Below are 25,544 nucleotides of genomic sequence, written 5' to 3' on the forward strand. Positions count from 1 at the left end.
GAATGAATTCCGTTCTCAACGATAGTTCTATTTCACTTAATGGGAACAGAATCTGGCCTGGTAAGTTCTGCCAATGGGCATTCTCATGGGTACTCCAGAGGCAAAGGTAGAAGAATGGAGGTAGGTTAGAAATAGGGCCCCTAACACTCCACTTCTCCCTCTAGTGGCCTGACCCGGTTGGGTGCTCACACTCCAAGCTGTGTGAGTCATTTGAAGACTTGAGATGTGTCTGGTTAGGGGTAGAAGATATGCTTACCGTAACCTGGCAGGGAGTGACAGGCTATTCCCTAAACTGTGGTCCTCAGTACTGGCTGTGGATTAGGAGTTCTTGTGGACCCTTTAAATGGAGCCAGCCAAGACTCTGTAGGCTGTTCCTAAGCTGCTTAGGACAGTCTACAGGTATTCTATTACCCTGAGAAGGTCACCAGCCTGGATCATAATGAGCCAACAAGGTCACACAGGTCAGCTTCAGTCCAAGCCCTGCTGTTTTGTTTTTGTGTTTGTTTTTTTGAGACAGGGTTTCTCTGTAGCTTTGGAGCCTGTCCTGGAACTAGCTCTTGTAGACCAGGCTGGCCTCAGACTCACAAAGATCCACCTGCCTCTGCCTCCCAAGTGCTGGGATTAAAGGTGTGCACCACCACTGCCTGGCTTGTTTGTTGTTGTTGTTTTGTTTTGTTTTTTTAAGCCCTGCTGTTTTATGTGGCCATTCAGATCACAGTCACGATCCCCCCCCCCCCCCGTCTTTTTCTACTTGTTTATAGTTGCTCTCACCCTGTTACATCAGAGAGACAGGTTATGACAAAGACTGAAAAGCCCCAAAGTCTAAGACCGTCACCTTTGGTCATTTATAGAGAAGCATTTCTGATCTCTGACCCCAAATTCCCTTTCCTTCTCCCTTTCCTAATTTCATTAAGTTGAACCAGAATTGCCAATCATCCCATGTGGTAATAAAAGAGAAAAAGAAGGAACTGTTCATCGTAACCACTTTGAGAAAGAAAAAGAAAACTTTGTTGATCATATGTAATGTCAGGAGCTAACTGGAGTATCAAGGAGCCGAATTCAACTGCAGATAACATTTATCTTTGTAGTTTGATATTTATTTCAATAAAATGTATTGAGCACCTGCAAAGTAAGAGTATGGTATAATTTTATACCTTTTCCTATTGTCTTACCTAGCCGAAGAAAGAGAATACCAATGCTCAGGGCACACGGGACCAAAATTAAGTTTTGCTTATAGTTCAGTTCAGTCACGGAACTACTTACATGCATGCTGATAATTTTAAAAATTATTTTATTTCATATGTATGAGTGTTTGGTTTGCATGTGTGTCTATGCACCACATGCATGTCTGCTGCCTGAGGAGGTCAGAAGAGGCCATCAAATCCCCTGGAACTGGGGTTACAGACAGTTGTGAGCCACCATGTGGGTGCTGGGAATCAAACTCAGATCTTCTGCAAGAGCAGCCAATGTTCACAAGCACCTTCTGAATTTATCTTTAGGTGAAAACATTTCACCCAAGGCAATATGAAAACACTGAAAATTCCTATGCAACATCCAACCTATTTTCTCTTATACATTATTTTATTGATAGCTTTCAAATCTCCTATATTATTTCATATTGGGGTTGGAATTTTAAGACATAATTATTATATATTTAGGGGATCATGGGTTACAGTTTTAGTAATTAATTTCTTTAGGTTTGTAAATTGGAATGTTATTCCCAGCACCTTATTTTAGTGGCCCTATTATACCATAAATGAGGTATTTCATTGTAAGAAAGAAATGGAGGAAACAAGGGAGGAGTCCTTCCATAAAGACAACATAGTTCTTCAAATTCAGAAACTGATTTGGCCACATGGGTCAGCAGTGCTGTGATCTTACCAATCTAGGGACAAAACCAGCTAGTCAATCCTTTCATGTGGTGGGAGGGTTGTCTAAACTCACAGTATATGATTTAAGGAAGCCAGGTGGGCTGGGTGGGTCTCTGATGTTCTCAGAGCACAAAGGAACATGGTCCAGAGAGGAGGGTGGCTGGAAGTGGGGGCTAGTCCTCCCAGTCGATGCTGATGGGACCTCCAGTCAGTGTCTGGCTCCGAAGCCCAGCGGAGTCCTCATCTTCCCCCACCTCACGACGCACTCGGCGGTGGCACCCCTGGGCACAGCGGGAGCGTTCATCCAGAACCCCACAAACAAGGACGCGGCAGTGAAGAAATACCTCCTGGAGGGAAGGGAACCATGGTTAAGCTGTGGTACCAACTGTCACTGTGGGCAACAGCTGAGAGCCACCCCACAGGACCCCAAGTGTCATCTCAGCCACAACAGCAACAGCTTGAGGTGGCAGTGACACTCTTGTATTTATGGACAGGAAAGCGAGACGTCAGATAAGGAAGCTGTCCAGTCCACACATATAGAGATATTGGCTGTGTTGGAAGGGAGTCACGTGGGTGCCCTCAAAACCTAGACTCATAACTTTGGCATGCTGAAGAGACTTTAGGGAAACGGCATCTCCTGGCATTAGCTTGTTGGTCCTGGGCTGGAGTAACACTGGGGCCAAGTACTTCTGTTGTGAAGCAGCAGGTCCTTTCTAGAAGGATCTGCGTAGGGCAGGTTCAGCTATTGAGCTGGAGTTCTGGAACAACAAGATGGTTTGAAAGGACACTTGGTGGCAACGTGGAGGAGAGTGCCGCTCTGCTGAGCTTCATTTGTCACCCAGCCTCTTGGGACAGCCTTTTGCCATCCTGACCCTCATAAACACAGGCTGCTAGGACACTTCCTTCATGCTTGTTTTTCTTGTCTTCGCAATGTAAAAAGCTGCCTAATGTTGCACTAAATTGAAAGAGTCGTTATGTATATTTGGGGACCTCTTTCCCCCTTTATGACCATGTTCTATAAACATATCCAGCAAGCTGTTTTGTCCTTGTGAAATTGCCAAAAATGTATTTAGATAAAATCATGCTGAGTTAATGATTATGGCATACTAGCAGGTAACTTACTTTAAAAAAAACCCCAAGTTATACTGTTGCTGTTCGCTTCCTATGGCTTTGAAAGCTTGGTAATTTGTCATTTCCCATACATTCCACGTGGAACATGCCATATTGCAAAGCTGTGTCCTACAATTAGCATTGTGAGTTCTAGTCTCTTCCCAATCCATTGCTGCCGTTCTGTGAGATTCCTGCCTAAATCTTTGGTTGAACTGATGACAATACTGGCTTTCCCCCTTATCTGCCCACAAAGATTTCAAATTACAGTCCTATAATACTCTGTGTGCGCAGTCATTTTATGTGGGAGTTGGGTGGGGCAGGCTACTGGAACCTATATGAATGCCGAGTTTCTTGATAGTTTAACTATATTCTCCCAGAGGTCATAAGGAAGCTGACCGCAGACTCTCAGAATGTCAATGCATCGGGACAACGTGAAGGAAGGCTCAGGCGTGGGGCTGTGAGGCAATGGTATTCCACTTGCTTACCTTGTGATCTTTGCCCACAAACTTGAAGACGGGGACCTGAAAGTGCTTTGCTAGGTGGTCCCGGGAGGAGTACTGTTTCACCGAGTCATCGGAAACACAGCTGGAGGTGGGAGAGATAGCGTGTCAGATCTGATCGTCCCCGCAAAGGCAGAAAGCAATCCCAGCTAGGGCTTTTGAGCCAGGAGAGGTAAAGTGAGTTCAGTGTGCTGGGCTGCATACCAGCCTTGGAAGAATAAAGGGGAAAATGGCAATCCCTTCCTGGCAAAGGCATCTTCAGACCTCATTAAGCTATGCTAAGTATCATGGCTTCCCATCCTTCATTCATGGAGCCTCAGAGAGAGCTGTATGTATTAGAAGCACAACGTGTGCCTCAGAGAGACCCTTGGCTAGTAAGGTTGTTTTTCCATTGGTCACATATTGTTGGAATCTGGGTTAAGGCTCTTTCTTAATACTGATTTCCTATAGGGGACACACACTCCTGGAGGGGGTACAAAGGGCAATGAGTCATCTCTGCACATGCACTTAAACTTGTCACGTGACAACTGGCCTCAAACGGTTTAATTTCTCTTTTCCCAAATATGACAGCAAGCTGCCATTTCACAGAGTCTGTGGGCCTTCATCGTAGGTCAGTTTGACACATTGCTCTGAGGTTCCTGTCAGGGTAAACTGGGGAAGGACACAGTATCTGACACGCTAAGGCTGTGACTTACGATAACAAGGCACATTTTCTCCTAAGAAGCCAAGGACTGTCTTTGTGTGTCTGGCCCATTCTAACTCAGTTTGCAACTTAGTGCATGTTTAGATGTACGTTTTTCTCTTCTGTATGTGCTGAGGATCAAGGAAGAAGCGGCACAGCTTCTCTGGACTATTAAAGCAGAAGGTAAAATCCTTCACCCAGAGTCCAACTAGCAAATGCATAAGCAGATTTCCCCAGCATTGAGATAAGAGGTGGCTCATTCCCAGATAATGTAAAAAAAAAAAATCGGCTTCTAAGCTGACCTCAATGCACCAACGAGTCACTGTTCAAGGCACTGATAGCCACATGAGAAGGGGGCTCTGTAAGAGCAAAACAAGAAGCTGAAGCAAGCTAGAAACTCCCAAGGGAACTGGGCCAACCAGGGAAGAGAAGAAGTCAAGGAGTGTTGTGACCCACACTAGACCCTTCCCCTATCTAGAAGGCTGCAGTTCCTGATCACCTAAGAGGTGTCCCGGCTGCCATTTAGGCGGAGGAAGAACAAAATCTTGATATAAACTAGGGGAGCAGATAGGTTTCCACTGATGTCACACCTACAAACCCCAGTCCGGGACCTTTCAGTGATGCCACGGAAATCTCAATATTTATTCCCTAGACTCAACCCAGAATTTCTTCCCTTGGCAAAACTACCAACTTCATTTCTCATTTTAATTTTCGTGTATATGTGAGATGTATGCTCATGTTCATACGTGTGTATGCATGTATCTATGTGGGTACAGATGTGTGCATGTGTGGAGGAGAGAGGTCAATGTCGGGTGTCTTCCTGAGTCATTGGCCACCTTTTGTTTTGTTTTGCTTTTTTTTTTTTTTTTTTTTTTTGAGACTGGGTTTCTCTGTATAGCTTTGGAGCCTGTCCTGAAACTCGCTCTGTAGACCAGGCTGGCCTAACTCAGACTCACAGAGATCTGCCTGCCTCTGCCTCCCAAGTGCTGGAGTTAAAGGCATGAACCACAACGCCCAGCTTTCACCTTAATTTTTGAAGCAAGGTCTCTCCCTGAACCTGGAGCTCATAGATTGGGCAGAGTGTTTAACCTCAGGGCAGTGAGCTCCTGGGTTCTGGAGATCTGAACTTATAGTCTCATTCTTGTGGCAGGTACTTCACACACTGAGCCATTTTCCCAGCCCCCACTAGCAAAGTTCTGGAAACTAGCTGTTTCAGTGTCTTCCCACAGTCTTCCTCCTTCCTGACTTCCAGCCCCTCTGGGCAAGTTAGTGGATCCTAGTCACACGTGGGTTCAGCAAGTTAAAGGATCCTAGTCACACGTGGGTAATTCTCTGTCTTTTATGTATAGTTCTGATCTTGTTCTTGAGACTGGCACACACTGCTACTGGCCTGCTGAACTTCTTCCTAGGCATTCCATAGGCATTTCATGTATAAAATTACTCACTGTTGTTGATAAAATTCAATCATACCTCAAATTGTAAAATAATAACAATCAGATTATTTTATCATTTATTATTAATAAATATTATTAACAAATATCATTATTTGTTATTAAAATATAATTGAAAATATAATATATAATATTTCTCTCTCTCTCACATACACACACACACACACACACACACACACACACACAGAGGCTGTGGCCAGCGCTGCTCACCCGTCCTGGATCAGGTAGTACTTGAGTATCTCGTCCATTTTGGCAGTGGGCGTGGCAAAGCAGCTCTCCACCAGGCTCTCCAGGCCGCTCACGTGCACGAGGGGCTCAATGCCAAAGTATAGCGAGTCGCGAAGCTTGAGCGTGGGCAGAGTCTCCCGGTAAGGCTCCTCGAACTCGTGGTCCTTGAAGATCTCCAGCGTGAAGGGGAAGATGCCGTGGTTTCGACTCCTGATTTCCAGAGGGGCATTGCGCAGGTTGGGCACGTACCCTTCCGAGATGGTGTACAGTCGTGGGAACTCGCAGATCACAGGGATCAGCAGTTCGCTGGTCCGAATGATGATGTCCCCGCTGCTCCCAGGGGTCTGCTTGGGCAGACCCGTCACGAGGTTGCTGGCCACGATTTTGTCATTCACCACCTGTGCCAGTCCGGGGTGAAGTGAGAATGTGAGATTTATTTCTAGTTATCTCTCTTCTTACCTTAACAGCCTCCAAACACCTGGTATGTCAAACATCAGGGATTTCATTTTCTACGCCAGAGGGACTTTGGGTTTGAGTGCGGGTGTTTTGAAATGGGGGATGTTTATCTTGCCCAGGTTGACCTGAATGGGTCTCAAGTGGATCTGCCTAAGCCGGTTCTCTCTTTGTTGGTTAGTAAGACAGGCAGAGTAAGCAAGCATGCTGGCTCCTTCTTGGCTGGCCCAGGCATCTCTCCGGTGCATTAGGCATGAAACCTGATCTAGGGAGAGAACCAGCAAATTCCAAGCTCTGGCATCCAGAAGAGGATAGCACAGCACGCTCTAGGCAGGAATACCCGATTTGGGATGCCGCTGCTTCTAAGAAATCCTGGATTCATGCCAAATCGGCACCTGCATAGGCTTCAGCTGTTTACCGCGCCCCCCTCCCTAATTCTACTCTACCACCAGGGAGTGGTACCAGCCAGTTACAGGGCTATTACATCAGGCTCTCCATAGAAACAACCCATACCACTTGCCTAAATGGGGAAACCCTGCTCCTCTGTAGCTACCTCGAATATCACCCACAGTGATTCACCCTCTGACTCACTTCTCAGGACTCATAAACAAATGATCACTAAGGCTTCTGCATGGAGCTGTATCCAGTCCTCTGCACAGCATCCATCTTGCACACTGTGGGGCCACAGTGACCAGCTCAGTCCCGTCTTTGTGGACTCAAACCTGCTGTCTCCCCAGCCCTCCCTAGCATACACACGGGACCTTTGGAAGCAATCTCTATCCCGTGTCCTTTCCAGTCTTTTTCTGGTGAGGATTCCTTGCAGGGCAGCCTGCGAGGAATTTACCTTAGCACGGACCTGGAGATCCCTTAAGATTCTGCTCCTGAACCTCATCAAAAAGGTTCCTTGTTTCTTTGCTTGTGTGAGCCACACACACTTCTACCCACATCCAAGCCAGGCGTCCTTTTCGTGGATTTCTAGAGGACAGCCCAGACCTCATTTACATTTTATGTATTGTTATCTCAGTACTGCTGTGTGCTTGCTAACAGTACTGCTGTGTGCTTGCTGACAGGCAGGGATCTTATTCCAGGTCCCTGTCTGAGTTTCCAGCATAGGGGTGTGAGCATGTTTCAGGAAAAACAAAAACAAAGAAACAGAAACAACCTTTTAGCCTCAGCCTGGATCAATGCCTGAACTCACTCACTTGTCACAAATGAACTACCAGCCCCTTGGTCCCTATCATCCTCAGTCTCCAAATAACTAACTACAGAGGGTGCATTCCGCCTCTTGGTACCGATGGCGATGATGTAGGAAAACACCTTGTATACAGATTGCTCAGGGCTGCGTGAAAACAGGAACGGCTGAATTCTTCATTCCATTCCCTGCAGTCCAGGACCCTGGTGCGGGGCGGAGGATGTTCTGAGCTCAGTTCTTTTGTGTGAACCTATCCCATCAACCCAAGCCCCACCTTCCTTCTACCCTCTGTGAACCACCTTCCCAAGTGGGGAACTTCGGCCATTCCCTACATATCTGCCAGGGGACCTACATCAACCACCGTGCCGCAGGTCTTGAGGGAGAAGACAATGTTGACGTGGGTGCCATTGGACACTCCTCGGCAGGAGTTGTTGGTCAGGAAGAGCTCCAGGCCGCCAACCAGCTCCCTAGGGACACTCACTTCGATGGCGCTGGACTTGCACAACACGGGGACTGTGAGAAAGGGGACTCCGTTAGAACCTGAAACCCGGCTTGGGGAAAAAGGCTACCAAAGTCCCAGGGGAACGCTTTCTGCCCCACACAGCCTGCACTTTTGTTCTTTCCTCCAGGAAAGGGCTTGAAGCAAGGTGACGAATACAACCAGGATCCCTAGCTCCCAAGATTATAGCCAATGATGCTCCTCAGATCACATAATGCTTTGAACAGGAAACAGTGTGGTCAAGCTTCAGCCAGACAAACGCCAGCCCGAGGTGTGGCTGGCGTGATTCCATGGAGTGAGACACCCCGAGGATGAACTTGGGCGCCAGCACGGTTGACTGGCAACACAGGGAAGACAGTGCTGACCTGGGTTTAAATGGCAGGACAGCACGGCTGTGTTTTGATCATTAGTTACTGCCCCATTAACCAGGTAATAAACAGTGTTCCCGCATTCTGGAAGCCTTCCAAATTGTCCTTGAGCACCCCAGCAAATTGTAAACTCTGACTATAAAATTCCACTTGAACGCGGTCCCGCGTTCATTTCCTCTGACCCTGCAAACACCCAAAAGGATGCTAGACACTTCCAGAGTCCCGCCTGTGAGCATACATCTCAGCAGTGAGATGCACGAAGAAATCAGAAACGGGCACCTGGTCGGTGTTTGCTGGTGATGGAATTATTATCCCAGACACCAAGAACTAGAAAACAGTTCTCCAGACACTGTTGATGGGGGACGATCCACCATTCCTCCTCATTCTAGCTAGTTTGGGCCCATGAAACTGTGGAATAAGGACAGTGTTGATACTTCCAAGTTGAGCAGTAGCTGTCCTGTTGGTTATAGAAGTCAGAGAACAACTCAGAGGCAACCAGCAAGGGAAAGGTAGCTTTTCTTGGCTTTAAAAACCTTTTCCACTCCTGTCTGTTTTTGAGACAAGGTCTCACTGTGTGGCTCAGGTTGGCTTGCTCTCAGGCAGGGCTCCCCTGGCCTCAACCTCCCAAGTGCTGAGATTACAGACATGAGCCATCACCACCAGCCAGGGTGTTCTCTGTTGCACTGTTCCCGAATGGTGACTCACGGAACTCCTGGCACTCAGAGAGTCGGTGTTCCGAAAGATAAGACTCTGACAGTCTTGGAGGAGGGAGGGCAAAGGTAAGAGGAGAAGGGTGTGTAAACCCGAAGGGAGTCAAACCTCGCCCTACCTTGGCAAGTGTGGTTATCTTCAGACAGCACCAAGCCCCTGGGACATGCGCACTGATAGCCCTTCCCGGAGCCCAGGCAAGAATGACTGCAGCCGCCATTATTATTGTGGCATCCTTCGATGTCTGCAGAGGGAACCGACAAAAATGAGTCCCCATGTGACCCTCTTCTGCAGGAATCCTAGCATCAACCGCCGGAGATTATTCTTGATTCGTGGCGGAACCCCTGAGGTCTAATGCAGTCAGCGAAACATGAGGCTACCTGCAAAACTTTCATTTAAGGCCGTGACTGCCCAGAGTTCGTCCACAGCGACGCTTACCGAGGCGCTCCGGGCATTTCAGCGTGTCTTTCTAAGTTTTCCATGCCTTTCTGTTGTTTCTCGCATGCCTACAGTGAGGTCATGCATGAACATTTATGGCTAAGACCCAACAACCATTTCTTAACTGTTGTAACATTTAATCTATTTATAAAAGTTATAATTTGATAGGCTTATTGGTGGATAAAAAGAGACTGAGTAACAGTTCATCCGGACCAGCTGGGTGGGTCAGAGTTGTGGCAGACTGATTGGATCGCTGGCCCCTCTCCTAGATTCCCTAGGAATAAGAGCCCTCTCTGGATATGAAAGGTCTTGGGTAGACTTGGGGCTGGAGACATAGCTCAGTCATAGGGTGTGGAAGGTTCCAGCTTCCACCCCAGTCCTAGCATGTCAATGACAATAATCTTCATCGTCACGACTTTTATGTGAACTGAACATTATCTTTCAGGTTGAGGGCTGTCAAATTCTAACCTGCTGTACAGTGTTATAAATAAAGGTTTATTAGCACACATAGGCATGACTATATGTTAACTATTGTGTATGGCTGGACTTTTTTGTTTGTTTGTTTGTTTGCTTGCTTGCTTGCTTGCTTGTTTTAAACTACAAGGGTAGAACTGGGCAGTTTTGATTGATTCCAGATGGTCCGCGAAACATAAAATATTTACCATCAGGACATTATGGAAAAGTTTTGCTGAGCCCTGTTCTAAGTTAAGATGATGGAAGGAGATGTTTTAGATCACCTAAACTGCTCAGGGAGAGATGGAAGCTGATTCTGAAGGATGATAGTAAAAGCAGGTTAGTGAAGAAAAAGTTTAAAAAAGGCCAGGCGGTGGTGGCACACGCCTTTAATGCCAGCACTCGGGAGGCAGAGGCAGGTGGATCTCTGTGACTTTGAGGCTAGTCTGGTTTACAGAGTGAGTTCCAGGACAGCCAGGGCTACACTGAGAAATCTCATCTCAAAAAAAAAAAAAGTTACTGGAGCCACCAGTAAGTTAACTTGATACACACAAATCAGTTTTCAGGAAGTGTAAGAGACTAAAGTCACAACAAATGAATCTTTGTTAACTGTTTAAAAACCCAGCTGTAATACTTAAAATATTTATGCAGTGTGTGCGCATGTATATGTGTGTGTCTAGCAAAGCCACCGAGTGTGAGGTCAGGGGAAACTTGTGGGAGTTGGTTCCCTTCCGCCACCATGTGGGTTCTAGAGATAAAACTCAGGCCATCAGGTCTGGTGTCAATCGGCCTTACCTGCTGAGATATCTCACAAGCACTAGAAAATCCATATCTTTTTAGAGGATATAGACACTTTGTAGATTTGTAGGCTAGTTGAGATTATGGATAACAAGTTGGGAGAAAATATAAACTACTATGCATAGTTTGAAATCAGTAGGAGTGGTGGTGGTGCACGCCTTTAATCTCAGCACTTTGGAGGCAGAGGCAGGTTGGTCTTGAGATCAAGCTCCAGGCCAGCGGAGGGTACCTATGAGAGCCTGTCTCAAACAAACAAGCAAGCAAACAAAAATCCCCAACACTGGTACGTGGTTTTTCTTTCTAAAAGAAGGCCTCTTTCCAGTCCTGGGGATAACCCAGGGGCTCACTATACTCACTATACTTAGCCAGCACCCTGGTACCCCCACCTGCAAAATGACCTTTCCAAAGTCATTTTTGTTATTCTTTTGGTTTGGTCTTTAAGGGCAAGCTACTCCCACTCCCAGCCACTTCTGACCCCCTCGTCGCCATTTTAACCCCTTCCTTCTGTTCCCTCTCTCAGCATGTGCACACGTGTTTTTCCCCTCTCTTTCTCTTTTTCTATTTCTGCCTTTCTTTCTCTCCCTCTTCTTTAAGTGATAAATATTTACCTTTATGTTTAGTCTTATGTCTATTTATCATGTCCTGTAAGCCATCTGCCATCTGGTCACCCGCCCGCCTGACTGTCCCGGCAGCATGGCTGGGTGCTCCCGCCAGCTCTGCCGCTCACCGTGGGGAACCTGCACCGCTCTGGCGGCAGCCTCTGCCTGGCTCGGGGAACATATCATTATTATATTTTTAAAGAACAAAAATTTTATTTCTCTGAGTTGTGATTTCAATATTTGTTAAGATAAAGGGGTAACCCTAAAATTATCACACTGGGAATTTTCAGTTGTAAAAATTCAAAAGGAAAAGCAGACCAAAGAATCCAAATTCCTTCAAAAGGTTTCAGCCTTGGAATGGTGGAACAAGATATTCAGAACGGAAATACCCTAGCAACAGAGATTGGAGATCATTTATAGACTCCCCTTTTACTCTTCTGTGTTTTCCTATTTATATCACCAACTATTAAAATTTACTTAAAAATTTAAAAGTACAATTAATTTTTAAGAAGCTATAATCATTTAATAGCTGCACTAAAGAAACAAATACATTCAGCCTTTCAATAAAAGCTAAATGTTATAAATAGAAACAGTATTCCTAGAGTATTACTCATGTAGACACATAAAAATTTTATCATTTGCTAAATATTTTTCAGTTATGGTTATTAGGTTTTAAGGTTATATGAGTATTAACCATGATAGTCTCAATAAAGTGCTCATGAATAATTACAAATGCTCTTTATGGACTATTTTATTACTATTCAAATATGCAAAAATGATTACACAAAATTATTAAGATTTAGGGAAGATTCCACACATTTTCCTTATTCAATAAAATTTATAATAATTTAGCCTTGTTACAAGAACAGCAATTTAATGCTTCAGTTAATGTGCTCTGTATTAATAATGCAAACTTTGCTGGACAGTACTCATAATTTTTCTCTTTGGGATGGTATTTTATTATTTTGAATGGGATGAGAATACAATGAATTTTAATATACAGATTACAGCTCTGTTAATACGCAAGCTCAATTCCCCTGAAGGACAAATCATATGTCCTCTGTAAATAATAACAACTATGTCAGTTACCCCTCCATGGTGCCCTCTGCAGAGAAGGTTAAGGGAACTCAGATTAGTGAAGGCAGATACCATGTCACTTCAGCTGTGACAAGCTCATGACCGGAGTCCCACAAAACAGTAGCAGATTACTGAATACCTGGTACCTCATAGCCATGTGGAAGGCTACATCAACTAAAAAGTAAGAGTAACAATTGACAATTTCATCGCTATTCCTTGAGATTCATTGTTAAGTTTCTGGTTACTAAGCCACGTACACACAACATGTCTGGTACTAAAAGTAGTCACCACGGGATTAGAGAGGTGGCTCAGTGGTTAAGGTCACTGGCTGCTTTCTAGAAGACCTGAGTTTGATTTCCAGCACCCACATAGAGGCTCACAACAATCTGTAACTCCAGTTCCAGGGAATCTGACATTCTTTTCTGCCCTAGATATGCACATGGGGCACAGACATTCATGCAGATAAAATACCTATACACATAAAAAGAAATAAATGTTTTTTTAAAGAGTAGATTATTTGGGGACAGAAGCGATGGATCAATGTTAAGTTAAGAGCACTTGTTTCCAGTTCCCAGCATCCACGTGATGACTCACAACTGCCAGTAACTCCAGTTTCAGGAGACCCAGCTCCCTCTTCTCACCCCTCTGGACACCAAGCATTTATGTATGCCACACATACACACATGCAGGCAAAATACTCAGATACCTAAAATAAAACAAACCTAAAATTTGTAAGTAGATAATTTTATCTCCAAAAATATACTGACTTCCCTCAATAAAAGGAGAAATGACTCAATGTAATGATAGTTTCTCAAATTTCTAAGACAATAAGATTAACTCAAAAAAAAATCAGTAATCTTCCTTTACACAGATGATAAATAGGCTGAGAAAGAAATCAGAGAAACATCACCCTTCACAATAGCTACAAATAGCATAAAATATCTTGGAGTAACACTAATCAAACAAGTGGAAGACTTGTATGACAAGAACTTTAAATCTTTGAAGAAAGAAATTGAAGAGGACACCAGAAAGTGGAAAGATCTCCCATGCTCTTGGGCAGGCAGAATTAACATAGTAAATAGTAAAAATGGCAATCTTACCAAAAGCAATCTACAGATTCAATGCAATGCCCAGCAAAATTCTTCACAGACCTCAAAAGAATGGTACTCAACTTCATATGGAAAAGCAAAAAACCCAGGATAGACAAAAAAAAAAAAAAATCCTGTACAGTAAAGGAACTTTTGGAGGCACCACAATCCCTGACTTCAAACTCTTCAGACTAAAAACTCTGTTATTATTTACAGAGGACATATGATTTGTCCTTCAGGGGAATTGAGCTTGCATATTAACAGAGCTGTATCTGTATATTAAAATTCATTGTATTCTCATCCCATTCAAAATATATATTCAAAACTATAGAGCTACAGTATTGAAAACAGCCTGGTATTTGCATAAGAACAGACAGGAGGACCAATGAAACCAAATAGAAGACCCGGATATCAGTCCACACATCTTCCAACACCTGATTTTTGACAAAGAAGCAAAAAATATCAAATGGAAAAAAGAAAGCATATTCAATAAATGGTGCTGGAATAACTGGATATCAACATGTAGAAAATGAAAATAGACCCATATCTATCACCATGCTCAAAATTCAAGTCCAAATGGATCAAAGACCTCAACATAAACCCAGCCACACTGAACCTCATAGAAGAGAAAGTGGGAAGTACACTTGACACATTGGCACAGGAGACCACTTCCTAAATATAACCACAGTAGCACAGACACTGAGGAGAAGCAATTAATAAATGGGACCTCCTGAAACTGAAAAGCTTCTGTAAAGCAAAGGACATAGTCAACAAGATAAAACAGCAGCCTACAGAATGGGAAAAGATCTTCATCAACCCCACATCAGACAGAGGTCTGATCTCCAAAATATACAAAGAACTCAAGGAATTGGTCATCAAAAGAACAAATAATCCAGTAAAAAAAAAATGGGGTACAGACCTAAGCAGATACCTCTCTACAGAGGAATCTAAAAATGGCTGAAAGACGCTTAAAGAAATGTTCAACATCCTTAGCCATCAGAGAAATGCAAATCAAAACAACTCTGAGATTCCATCTTACACCTGTAAGAATGGCCAAAATAAAAAAAACACTGATAACAACTTATGCTGGAGAGGATGTGGGATAAAGAGAACACTCCTCCATTGCTGGTGGGAATGCAAGCTGGTACAACCCCATTGGCTGTCAGGGTGGCGAATTCTCAGAAAATTAGGAAACAACCTTCCTCAAGACCCATTAATACCACTTTTGGGTATATATCTAAAGAATGTTCAACTGTGCCACAAAGACATGTGCTCAACTATGTTCCTAGCAGCATTGTTTGTCATAGCCAGAACCTGGAAACAACCTAAATGCCCCTCGACCAAAGAATGGATAAAGAAAATGTCATACATTACTACACAGCAGAAAAAAAAATAATGACATCTTGAGATTTTCAGGCAAAAGGATGGATTTAGAAAACATATTGAATGAGGTAACACCAATATGAGGTTATGATATGATTACAGACCCAGAAATACAAATATCATATGTACTCATGCATAAGTGGTTTTTAGATATAAAGAAAAGAAAACCAGCCTACAATTCTCAATCCCACAGAACCTAAAGAACAATGAGGACCCTAAGAGAAACATATATGGATCTAATCCATATGGGTAGTAGAAAAAGACATGATTTCCTGAGTAAATTGGGAGCATGGGGACCATGGGAGAGGGTAGAAGAGGAGGAGAGAGGAAGGGAGGGAAGCAGAGAAAAATGTATAGCTCAATAAAGTTGATAAAAAAAAACACCCATGGAATTTATTAAAATTCTCAGTTCTGAGGCCCCATCTCAACCTGTTGAAGCTGACTTCCCCACCCACAAGAGTCCTGGTGGGGGCTGGGGAGGCCAGTCTCAGGCCCAGGAAGGTTGAGAAAGGGGCTGTGGAGCATGCTCTGCTCCCCGCGCCTGTTGCCTGCTGCTCTGAGCTTCTTGCCAACAGCCTCAGGCACCTACTCATTATCTAGAAACATAGTCACCTCAGCTTGACCCCAGACCACTCAGTCCGAAACTGCACCTCAACTAGATCCTATGGGATTTGTGGGCACATTGAAGTTTGAGAAAATGGGTATTACTCCACCTTAGCTTCCCACAGCGTTCTACTTCTTGGAAACCCCTCCTCTTCAATCTTGAAGACAAAATCAATACCGAGTTCTGTCCACAGCTTAAGCGCCCTCAGTGCCCAGAACCTCGTTAGTCACCTCATGCTGACAAACTGTTATTTCCCTCTACCAGCACCTTCCCAAAGCCAAAGAGCAAGCCAGTGGCTCCCTTTGGACGCTCAGTTTGCCTCCCCACCTTATCCGGTCTTACCTTCACAAGTTTTCCCGTCGCTCCTCAGCACGCGGCCGACCCCGCACGCGCAGCGGTGTGAGTTTTTGAGGTTCACACAGATTTCACTGCAGCCCCCATTATTCTGCTCGCATTCGTTGTCATCTGTAGAAGGGAGACCACATCACTGCCACATCGCTGAGCGGCCTCACCCTGTCCCCAGCCTTTGAACTGAATCCCCACCCCTTCTCAGATGCTGCTGGAACCCCTGCTGTAGACCGGCACAGACACATGCACGGGCCTGGCCTCCCCAACCAAGCTGTTCATTCATCTGTCTTCTGCTCGTTTGTCCTTTGCCAAGCGGAAGGTATCCGAACACTTGTGAGTTCCTATCCTTCAGCGTAGAAACTGCGGGGCTGGCAAGACGGCTCAGCAGATACAAGCACTTTCTGCTAACCCCTCCAGCCTGAGTTTGATTGGGGCCCACATGGTGGAAGGTAAGAGAGGACATCTGGAAGTTGTCCTGTGACCTTCACAGGCACGGCATGGACGGGCATGCATGCACAATAAATACAGAAATGTAATAAGGTAAGACTATGGGGTGGGGGATGAGGTTCCTTTTGTGAACTGGGTATGCTCATTCGTTTTTATGGAAACCCTCTTTTTCCAATGAGTTCATGAAAAATTGTTAAATGCGAGATTATATATTGGGTTTTGTTTTAATGCATAGAAGGAGCTTACAGTGCAGAAAGAAATAGCTAGCAAAACACTGTGTGAGACAGTCTTCTGGTACTGCATCACTCTCAAAAATCAACTTTAAAAATTAAAACATTCTCAGCCGGGTTTGGTGGCGCATACCTTTAATCCCAGCACTTGGAAGGCAGAGGCAGGTGGATCTCCGTGAGTTGGCGGCCAGCCTGGTCTACAGAGTGAGTTCCAGGACAACCAGGGCTACATAGTAAAACCCTGTCTCAAAAATTTTTTTGAAATTCTCACATTATATTTAAGGATGGTTTTTAGTCTATAAAGCATCTGATGAGCTATGCATAGATTTTTGCTGAAAAAAAAAACCACATTAAAATGGACACTAAATGCCTGTCTCCTGCAGAGCAGAGGAAGCTGAGAATGAAGTGTGTCTCGGCTCCTAGGAAGGAACCTGGATTCGGAACGTGAGCCAAGGGCTGGAGCTAAAATGCTCACAGTGAATCAGAACATTGTTTTGGACCCAGGAAGGGAGATGAGATGGGTGGCGTTCCATTTATATCCAGAGCCCCAGAGTAGGTGCTTTCCTCTTAGGCTTTGGGCATGGTCTAAGCAAACCCGAAAGTTCACGTGTTGGAAGTTTGGCCCTCAGGGCGATGTTATGAAGTAGTGGCCATTGGAGGTGACTGATGTGGTTCATGTGGGCCCCTGTTCTTACCGCCTTCCTGTCTTTGCTTGCGCTCCTGGGATACCATCTCCCACCGGACCTTCCCCGGAGCTGAGCCAGTGCTGGCAATACACCCTTGAGCCTCCCTGAATTTTGAACCATGCTTCTTTTTCTTTATAACCTACTGAGTGTCAGCTATTACATTACAGTAACAAGAGGAACGAATACATATTTTAATAAAATCGAGGGCAAAACTCTGCCGCAGGTAGCAATTAGGAGGCTCCCTGTGAGGCCCAAAGAGGGAGAGATCCACCTGCAGTGAAACCCCTGGGCCAGGGTGCTGCCATGGTTCCAGCATGGATTGACACTTCCCACTCACTGGGGATGTAGATCTTGATCTCAGAAACTGATGTGCCCTTGGGCCTGGAAAGCTGCTCTGGAGTAGAGCATCCTCGGAGCCGGTGGGAGGGGCAGAGAGTCACAGAAATCCCCCAATGCTAGATGAGGGTCTAGCATAAAACACCACAGACAACTCACAGTGAAAGTGGTCAGGCAAGATAACTGGAGGCTTTGAACTGGTAATAAAAGAACAACCCAGAAGTCTGTGCAAGCATCTTTTGAAACTAGAAAAAAAAAATGAAAGAAAGAAAGAAAGGGACTATGGGCCGGAGAGATGACTCGGAGGTCGAGAGCACTGGCTGCTCTTCCAGAGGACCAGGTTCAATTCCCAGCACCCACATGGCAGCTCACCACTGTCTGTAAATCCAGTCCCATGGGGATCTGACACCTTCACACCAATGCACATAAAATGAAGTTAAATAAATTATAAAAAGAAAGAAAGGAAGAAAAGGAACTAAATAAATCACAACTAAAATGAAGCCAACATTTAGAGCCTGCAGAACTAGAAGCTACAGTCGGTAAGATGAGAGTCTCATGTAGCCCAGGATGGCCTAGAAGGCACAATGCAGAAGAGGCTGGCCTTGAACTCCTGATCTTCCACTTCCACGCTCCAAATGCTGGGATTCCAGCTGTGTGCCACCATGCCTGCCTAAATCCTAACTGAATCCTGATTTCTCCACAGGTGCAGGGCACCAGGGAGGGCAGGAGGCCAGCAGGTTCCTGACAGTTGGTATGACCCCACCGATGCCAGGACTTCCTTCAGGCCTCCAAGGCAAGCCTGGGCTGTTACCCTTGGGACTGCTTCTTCTTTTTATTTTTTAATATGAGGAAGAAATTAACTTCTACTTATGTAGGCTACTGCTACACGGGGCTGGTATTTCTAGCGAGTGTAGGAATCGTGCCCGCTAGCACCTCCACATGCATGTTTACACACTAGAGAAAGTATCACGTGTGGAGTGAGGTGTCATTTGTATGTTAACTTTACAGATAGAATAATTCTGTATGGTGCCGTGCGGTCCATCCACACAGCAATACTAAAACACAGAGACGGAGTGGGAAGGGAGCAGGCTGAGGTCCGAGCAGCAGCCAACCCCAGAGGGTGGTGGATTCCAGAAAGATGCCTCGGTTGGAACATCAAGACTCTATTTTCGCTTAAAAAAGAAAAGGAAGCAAACTTTAACTATAGTTACGTCTGGGTACATGTGCATCTGCCTTGTTATCTTCTTACTCCCTCCCTTTGCCTGAAAAAGCTAATTAAAGAAATAATTAAAATTGTTGGGTTGGCTCGGTGGGTAAAAGCGCTCGCTGCCCAGCCTGACCACCTAAGTTTGATCCTGGGACCAGCTTGGTGGAAAGAGAGAACCATCTCTGGCAAGTTATCCTTGACCTAGCACATATACAATAAATAAGTGTAACAACAAGTTTAAAATTGTTTCATTTACATGAAAACTAAATAGAAGCTAAAGCTGACCTGCGCACATAGCACAGAAGCCTGCGTCATCTTCTGGAGCCCACAGCCCTTGCGTCGGGCTTTCACTAGGCAAAGATGTCTAAGCAATCATAGTGTCAAGAAGAGATAAGTGTGGCGAGATGCCACCTTGGAGGCAAAAAGAAAAAGTCAGTAAGTAAAAATAAATTTGCATTGACGGGCAGTGGTGACGAATGCCTTTAAGCCCAACACTTGGGAGGCAGAGGCAGGTGAATCTCTGAGTTCAAGGCCAGCCTGGTCTACAGAGTGAGTTCTAGGACAGCCAAAGTCCACACAAAGAAATATTTGCATTTTTATATCTACCCAAAGGAAATATGAATAAGAAAATAACACGTTTTTGGAACCTACTTTGAAATGACTTTATAACACATCTCAATTTGAATGTCCAATTTTTTGGGGTTTTTTTGTTTTTTTTTTTTTTTTTGAGGCAGAGGTTTGTCTATGTAGCTCAGGATGGTCTTGAACTCACCATTTTCCTGCCTCAGTCTCCTCAGCACTAGGGTTACAGGAATGCACCACACCTTAATGGATGCCAATTTTCAGCAGAAATACTTAGTCTGTATTTACAGTTAGTAAAAACAGACACGATTTAGTCATTTGAGTTATCCCAGACATTTTTCGTTTGCCAATGACCGAATCAAAAATCAGTTTTTATATTAAAATTTAGTAAAATTAAGATCCAAATCCTCAGGCACGCTGGTCACTTTTCAATGGCCCATAATCACAAGGGACCAGCGGCCGCCAGAGACAACAGTGCGTTTCCGACCTCCCTCACCACACCATGCGCTTGGCGCTTTAGGTGTGACCGGCAATGACAAGCTCAGTTGCAAATGCTCCAAGACTAAGTGGGATGGCCGCAAGGCCCTGATTTGTCCCTCTACTCCTGAGTAGTTCTTACCTAGGCATGTCTGTCCATCTGGGCCCAGCGAGGTTCCTGGGGAGCATGCACACTCGGTGGCGTCCTCGCAGCTGCCATGGCAGACCTCATCACAGATGTCATAGAAATCTACGGAAGGACAACAATTATCTGCTGTGAGTGGCGAGGCTCAGGGGACTCTCTCTTTGGAGTAGTCTCACGAATGCAGCCACGGGCTCCAATTCCCAGAACACCATCTGGACGTTCTTCATGGTTCAGGGCTGCATTGCCCACTGGAGAGAAATCAGCTGTTTGGGAGCAGCTTTGGTCTGTTCAGATAACTGACCCCCAGCTAGAGTGGGAGTAACCCACTGGTGGCCAGAGGACTTCGGCAAATTAAAATCATCAGCGCGGAAGAGCTAGGGTCTGCAGGTGAGGTCATGCTCCACTGTGGACTCTCCAAAATGTACACAGGAACTGGGGACACCAATTTCTGTGAGGCCCTTGGTTTGAGCTCTGCCATCAAGGATGTTTACAGAGTCTCCAGCTTTGGGGGAATGGAGAGATGGATCAGGGTTAAGAGCACTGGCTTCTCTTCCAGTGGTCCTGAGTTCAATTCCCAGCCACCACATGGTGGCTCACAGCCATCTGTAATGAGATCTGGCGCCCTCTTCTGGTCTGAAGGCAGACATACAGGCAGCACACTATAAATAATAAATAAATCTTTATTTACAAAAAGAAAAAAATCTCTAGATTCTGATGCATTAGTGATACAGAAATTCACTTAACAGTATTATTGATGCCACACCGCCCCTTCTCATTGTCTATCACTTCCGAGAAGCAATGACAGTGAGCACCATGCAGGTGTCTGGGCATTTATCTGTCCACCTATTGATCACGCATCAACAGGTATCTCCAGAGGGCTCTTCTGTACTCAGAAGGTTGAAAATCCATCACTTCTGATTCTATAATGTTTGAACAAACAGACTGAAAATAAACCTGGGTCCCAATAACTAGGATTCATATGGTGCTTTTCTCTTTAACGCCATCGGTGGCCTTGCTGGGGAAGGAAGAGGGCGAGGAAGGTACTTACGGCCACAGTAGACGTGGAAGCAGACGGTGGGCTTGGCCAGCCGATAAACATAGTAGCCTCCGGGGCAGGCCTTGACCTCCACCGTGGTGTTCCAAAGGCAGCAGTTCCCTTTGAAGCTGGCACAGGCCTGGCGTTGCACGATGCCGTCACTTTCTAGGGGGTGACTGCCATTGAGCCAGACGGGTGCATGGGTCCCACAGTGGTTTTCTGGTATGCAGAAGGTGGGCATGGCATCTCCTGCCATACCGGTGAAGCGATACCATTCCCCATCCATATGGTTGTCACAGAGAGGCTGGCTTTGAGACTCGTCGAACTGGTGGTCGGTGTTCCTCCAGGGCTCGTTCAGGCTGATGTAAGCCGAACAAGGATCTAGGGCTGGGAAGAAAAGGGGACTCAGAGATACCTGGTGGCATTTCAGCTCACAGTGCCAACAGCTACATCCACCTCAGTCTTTTTCAAACAAAAAGTGTGTGTGTGTGTGTGTGTGTGTGTGTGTGTGTGTGTATGTGTGTGTGTGTGTGTATAGCCAGATGTCAATCTCAGGCATCCTTCCTTAGGAGCCATTTACTTTGTTTTCTTTAGATGGGTCTCTCTCTGGCCTGGTGCTCATTGGTTAGGCCAGATTGTCTGGCTAGCGAGCCCCAAGAATCCTCCTGTCTCCACCTCCTTAGTGCTGGGATTAAAAGTCTATGCCACGCCTGGTAGTGTTACAGCTGGGCTTGGTGTGTATGAGGGCCAGCATCCCCACTAGCACCAGAATGGATAAACAAATGAATGAGAAAATAAATCAATATACCAAGAGAATCCTGTATAAGAGGAGTTACGTATTTTGATTCAAAGATAAGGACAGATGTTTATGGAAAAGTATATTTCAATCCAGCTATCCAGTTACGCGAGAGACTGTGTTATGATGCAGTTAGCACCCATTTGGAGAAATTAAGGAAGAAAAGAAAGGAGGAAAGCCTTAAATTACTTTTGCCAAAATGACAGTCAGAATCTTGCGTCAGTGTGAAGTTTGACAGAATAAGGAGCACGGAAAGCTCATTCCACGGGAAGGGGAAAGGTCCGAGGCACACAGCCCAGAGCTCTGAAATACACAGCAACCTGGCAGGTGGACGGGGAAATAACTTGACAGTCTGGGGAAAGAAGTGATTAGGACATTGAACTTTCTGGAAATGACATTTGCAGAGTTGTCGGTGGCACAAGCAACCCTTTCTTCAAGTTCTGTGGCTCCTCCCAAAGTCTTTAAAATGCCCTTAAGCTGTCCCGGCTTAGCGCTAGCTGGCAATTCAGTGTTCCCTGAAGCGGAAGATATGTCCTCAAATTCCTTCACCTCTCCAACGGAAAAATTTCCTCCTCTGCCCCGCCGGCTGTGGCGCTTTGGCCAAGCGAGACTTCCAGCATAATTCCACAGGTGATTATAAGCTCCTAGGGACATTCCACTCCTTCCCTGGCTCAAATTTTACAAGAAATGGTGAGTCGCTCAACCTCTAATGGCATTGACAACAACTCCCATAATGACTCTTCCATGATTTCTAAAGTTTTCCTTAAAGTTAAATGCCGTTTCTTCAACTGTTGCAAAGCCCGTGCCTTCCCGTCGCGGAGGAACGACAGCACGGAGCAGAGAAACGGCCCTGGCGCATGCTGTGCAACCCCACAGGGAATGTCACACAGACAGTCACTACATATTTTCTAACACCAAATGCTTCCACGCTCTTTTAAAACATTCATTCTGTGTCAAATCCCGTTTCCAGTCTCAATGTGGAGTCAGGAGCGTGGTGTTACACAAATTGATCCTAATTAGCTCATACCATCCTTAACACCAGGGCGTGAAAGAGAATAGCCCTATGTGTTTCTCTCAAAAACCTGCTCCCTTCTAGAAGGCTCAGTGTCTCAGGACACTCAGGAGCATCTTGGCTCCTGTACAAGGACCAACCACAGGGTGTGAGCAGACATATCTGTATCCCCATCTTGTCATTCCGGAGACTAGCATACCTGCGAGCCTCCCTTCACTACCCAGATCATAGTCTTTGCGGCCCCTGTATCTTTGCTGCATCTGGAAACTCCCACCCCTTGTCTCTTCCTTCCTACTTCCTCGCCTTTCTGTGTTCCAGTCAGTGAACCGGTTGGCATATTATTAACTGAAGCCTATAGTTGCTCACAGGGTCTTAGGTTTGATCTACATCGTCGCCTGTCCCAGGGTCCCCATCCAGAACACTGCATTACAGGTAGCTTCCATCTCTCCTCAGTGCTTAAACTTATTTTTAATGTATATACTCAAAGGTGCCAGAGCTTGGCCCAAGTTACTGCAGAGAAGCAGATCTATTCCAGTCACATACCAAGCAGAAGTGCCCAGAAGGATCCTCGTTGGCCAGTTTTCTGCCAAGCCTGAGAGGAACAGCTTAAGAGTTGTTTGGCCTGTGCAAAAAGCCACTCATATTTTTAAAGGCCAAACGTAACAAACGTTTTATCCAGATCTGTGCCCTTTACAGGGACAGAACGTTCACTCCCTTTTATTCATTAAGGGAAAGGCCCTACCCTCATCACTAAAAGAAAAGAATCATTTCCACTCTTCAAGTGGGAACTCTAGAGTGAAGAGATTAGAATTCCTTTCCACACACGCTCCAAGAACGATTTAGCTGTAGGAAGGTTGAGTGACAACAGAGATCCATGGAGCTCTGGACGCTCAGGCGGGAGAATAAAGGAGCAAGGAGCAAAAATTCTCCAGGCATAGATCCTTGTAGGCCAAGTGACTTTTTTACACAAGTGTGGGGGTCACTATTTAAGGCCCCATTATATAGTCCTAACATTTGGTATACAACAGCAAACAACAATCAACAACAAGTGCATTGACACAGGACTCACCTCTGGGCCACCCTGGGGTCACGGTGCTGAAGAGGCAGGTGAGCAGCAGGAACAGGGGCATCTTTTCTGATCCAGTCGCCAGGAACAGAGTAGAAATCCCCTTAACACTATTTTTCCTTTGTTCTTTCTTCAAGTACTTAGGGGAAAATTCCCTCTGGACTCTTAGGGAGAGACTCTGTATCAGCGCTGACTGGGACCTCACGGGGCAGCACAGGAGCCGACCGCTCTGGCCTTGGCCCCAGATAGAGGCCTGCTTTCCACTGTCAACAGTGCTGTTGTCCTGATAGATGTCTTCAGAGGCGGGAAAAACCCCACCTCAGCACCCCTCATCCTTCTATTGTTTCTTGTTTTTGTTTTTTTTTTCTCTGAAGAATTCCCTATCTTATCCAGAAGGGAACTCTTACTGAGCGACATCCCCTCATGTCAAAATCTTGTTTGGTGACTTCTAGGAACTGGCTTCCTGAGGCTGCAGCCACGGCATTGTTCAGGCTCCCTCAGTGGGAACGGGATAAGCCACTTAGTACTGAGGACATGTCTCGATCTGACGGTCCAGGGGCTGACAGGAGCACACACGAGGTCGTGAGGGGCCTGAGAGGAGCTGGTATTCTCTCGAAGAATCTCCTAGGTTTGTCTTATTCTGGTCTCCAGTCTTGAGGTCTCCTAAGTAGAGACCTTCACGCGGGCATTGTCAACCCAGCGGTCAAGCCTGGTGTCTTTATGATGCATTTCTTCCCCACGTAGCAGAGGTGTTAGGGATTATTGATTTCACCAATCCTCACACTAAAATAGGGGCAGGGACTTAAAATTAAGAGCAACCATTAAATTAACAAAATCCTGGAAAGTTCAAAATTGCCAAGAGTTTTTCTTTTCTTCTGCCTTCCAAGTGCTGGGATTAAAGGCATGCACCACCACCACCCGGCTGGAGTTGTACTTTTGACCAAAGAGGGAACCTCTGAGGACTCTCACATGCCATGCCACCAGGCCTGGTTGCAGTAGCAACTGTAGGTGTGAGGGTTTGAAGGTTCATGGTATTTTAGGCTGTGGACACCGAGAAACAGCAATTCCAATAAAAGACAATGCGGAGGGGAAGATCGGAGGGGTAGGTCAGAAATCACCAGAGAGCCCTCATCCAAGTGACAGATGGAGGCAGATTCAAACATTGGGCTGACCTCAGGGAGTCCTGCTGAGGAGAGGGAGGAGAGATTGTAGGAGCCAGGGGGTCAGAGATATCACAGAAAAACCCACAGAAAAGGTTAGCCAGGCTCATGGGAACTCATAGAGTCTGAACCAACAGCCAGGGAGCCTGCGTGGGACTGACCTAGGCCCTCTGTATCCATCTGATAGTTGTGTAACTTGGTCTATTTGTGGGACTCCTGGCAATGGGAGCAGGGCTGTCCCTGGTGCTTTGGCTGCTCTTGGTTAACCTATTCCTCATGCTGGTTGCCTTGCCGAGCCTGAATACAGGGAAAGATGCTTAGTCTTGTGGCAGCTTGATATGCTGTAACTTCCTGATGCCCAGGAGAGGCCTGTCCCTTTCTGAATGAATATAGAGGAGGAGTGGATTGGGGAGGGGCAGAGGGGTGGAGGGAGGAGAGAGTAGAAGAGGAGGGAAGGAGAGGTTTTGGTTGGGATGTAAAATAAATACCTTCTTCTTCTTCTTCTTCTTCTTCT

At 45.6% G+C, this 25,544-nt stretch overlaps 1 protein-coding gene across 1 annotated transcript; it reads right to left on the bottom strand.

Annotated features, from left to right (window-relative positions):
• Positions 1 to 1,075: 1,075 nt before the first annotated feature.
• Positions 1,076 to 25,544, bottom strand: Oit3 (oncoprotein induced transcript 3). Its single transcript, XM_048451743.3, has 9 exons — positions 23,874 to 25,544; positions 21,009 to 21,383; positions 19,958 to 20,065; positions 15,845 to 15,967; positions 9,184 to 9,306; positions 7,840 to 8,000; positions 5,825 to 6,240; positions 3,467 to 3,566; positions 1,076 to 2,218 (listed from the first exon to the last, which is right to left on the bottom strand). Exons 1-9 carry the CDS (start codon positions 23,932 to 23,934, stop codon positions 2,045 to 2,047), a joined length of 1,641 nt encoding a protein of 546 aa, XP_048307700.1. The 5' UTR covers positions 23,935 to 25,544; the 3' UTR covers positions 1,076 to 2,044.

The sequence above is a fragment of the Myodes glareolus genome, chromosome 18 (assembly GCF_982192425.1).
Source record: "Myodes glareolus chromosome 18, mMyoGla1.1, whole genome shotgun sequence".
Classification (NCBI taxonomy): Eukaryota; Metazoa; Chordata; class Mammalia; order Rodentia; family Cricetidae; genus Myodes; species Myodes glareolus.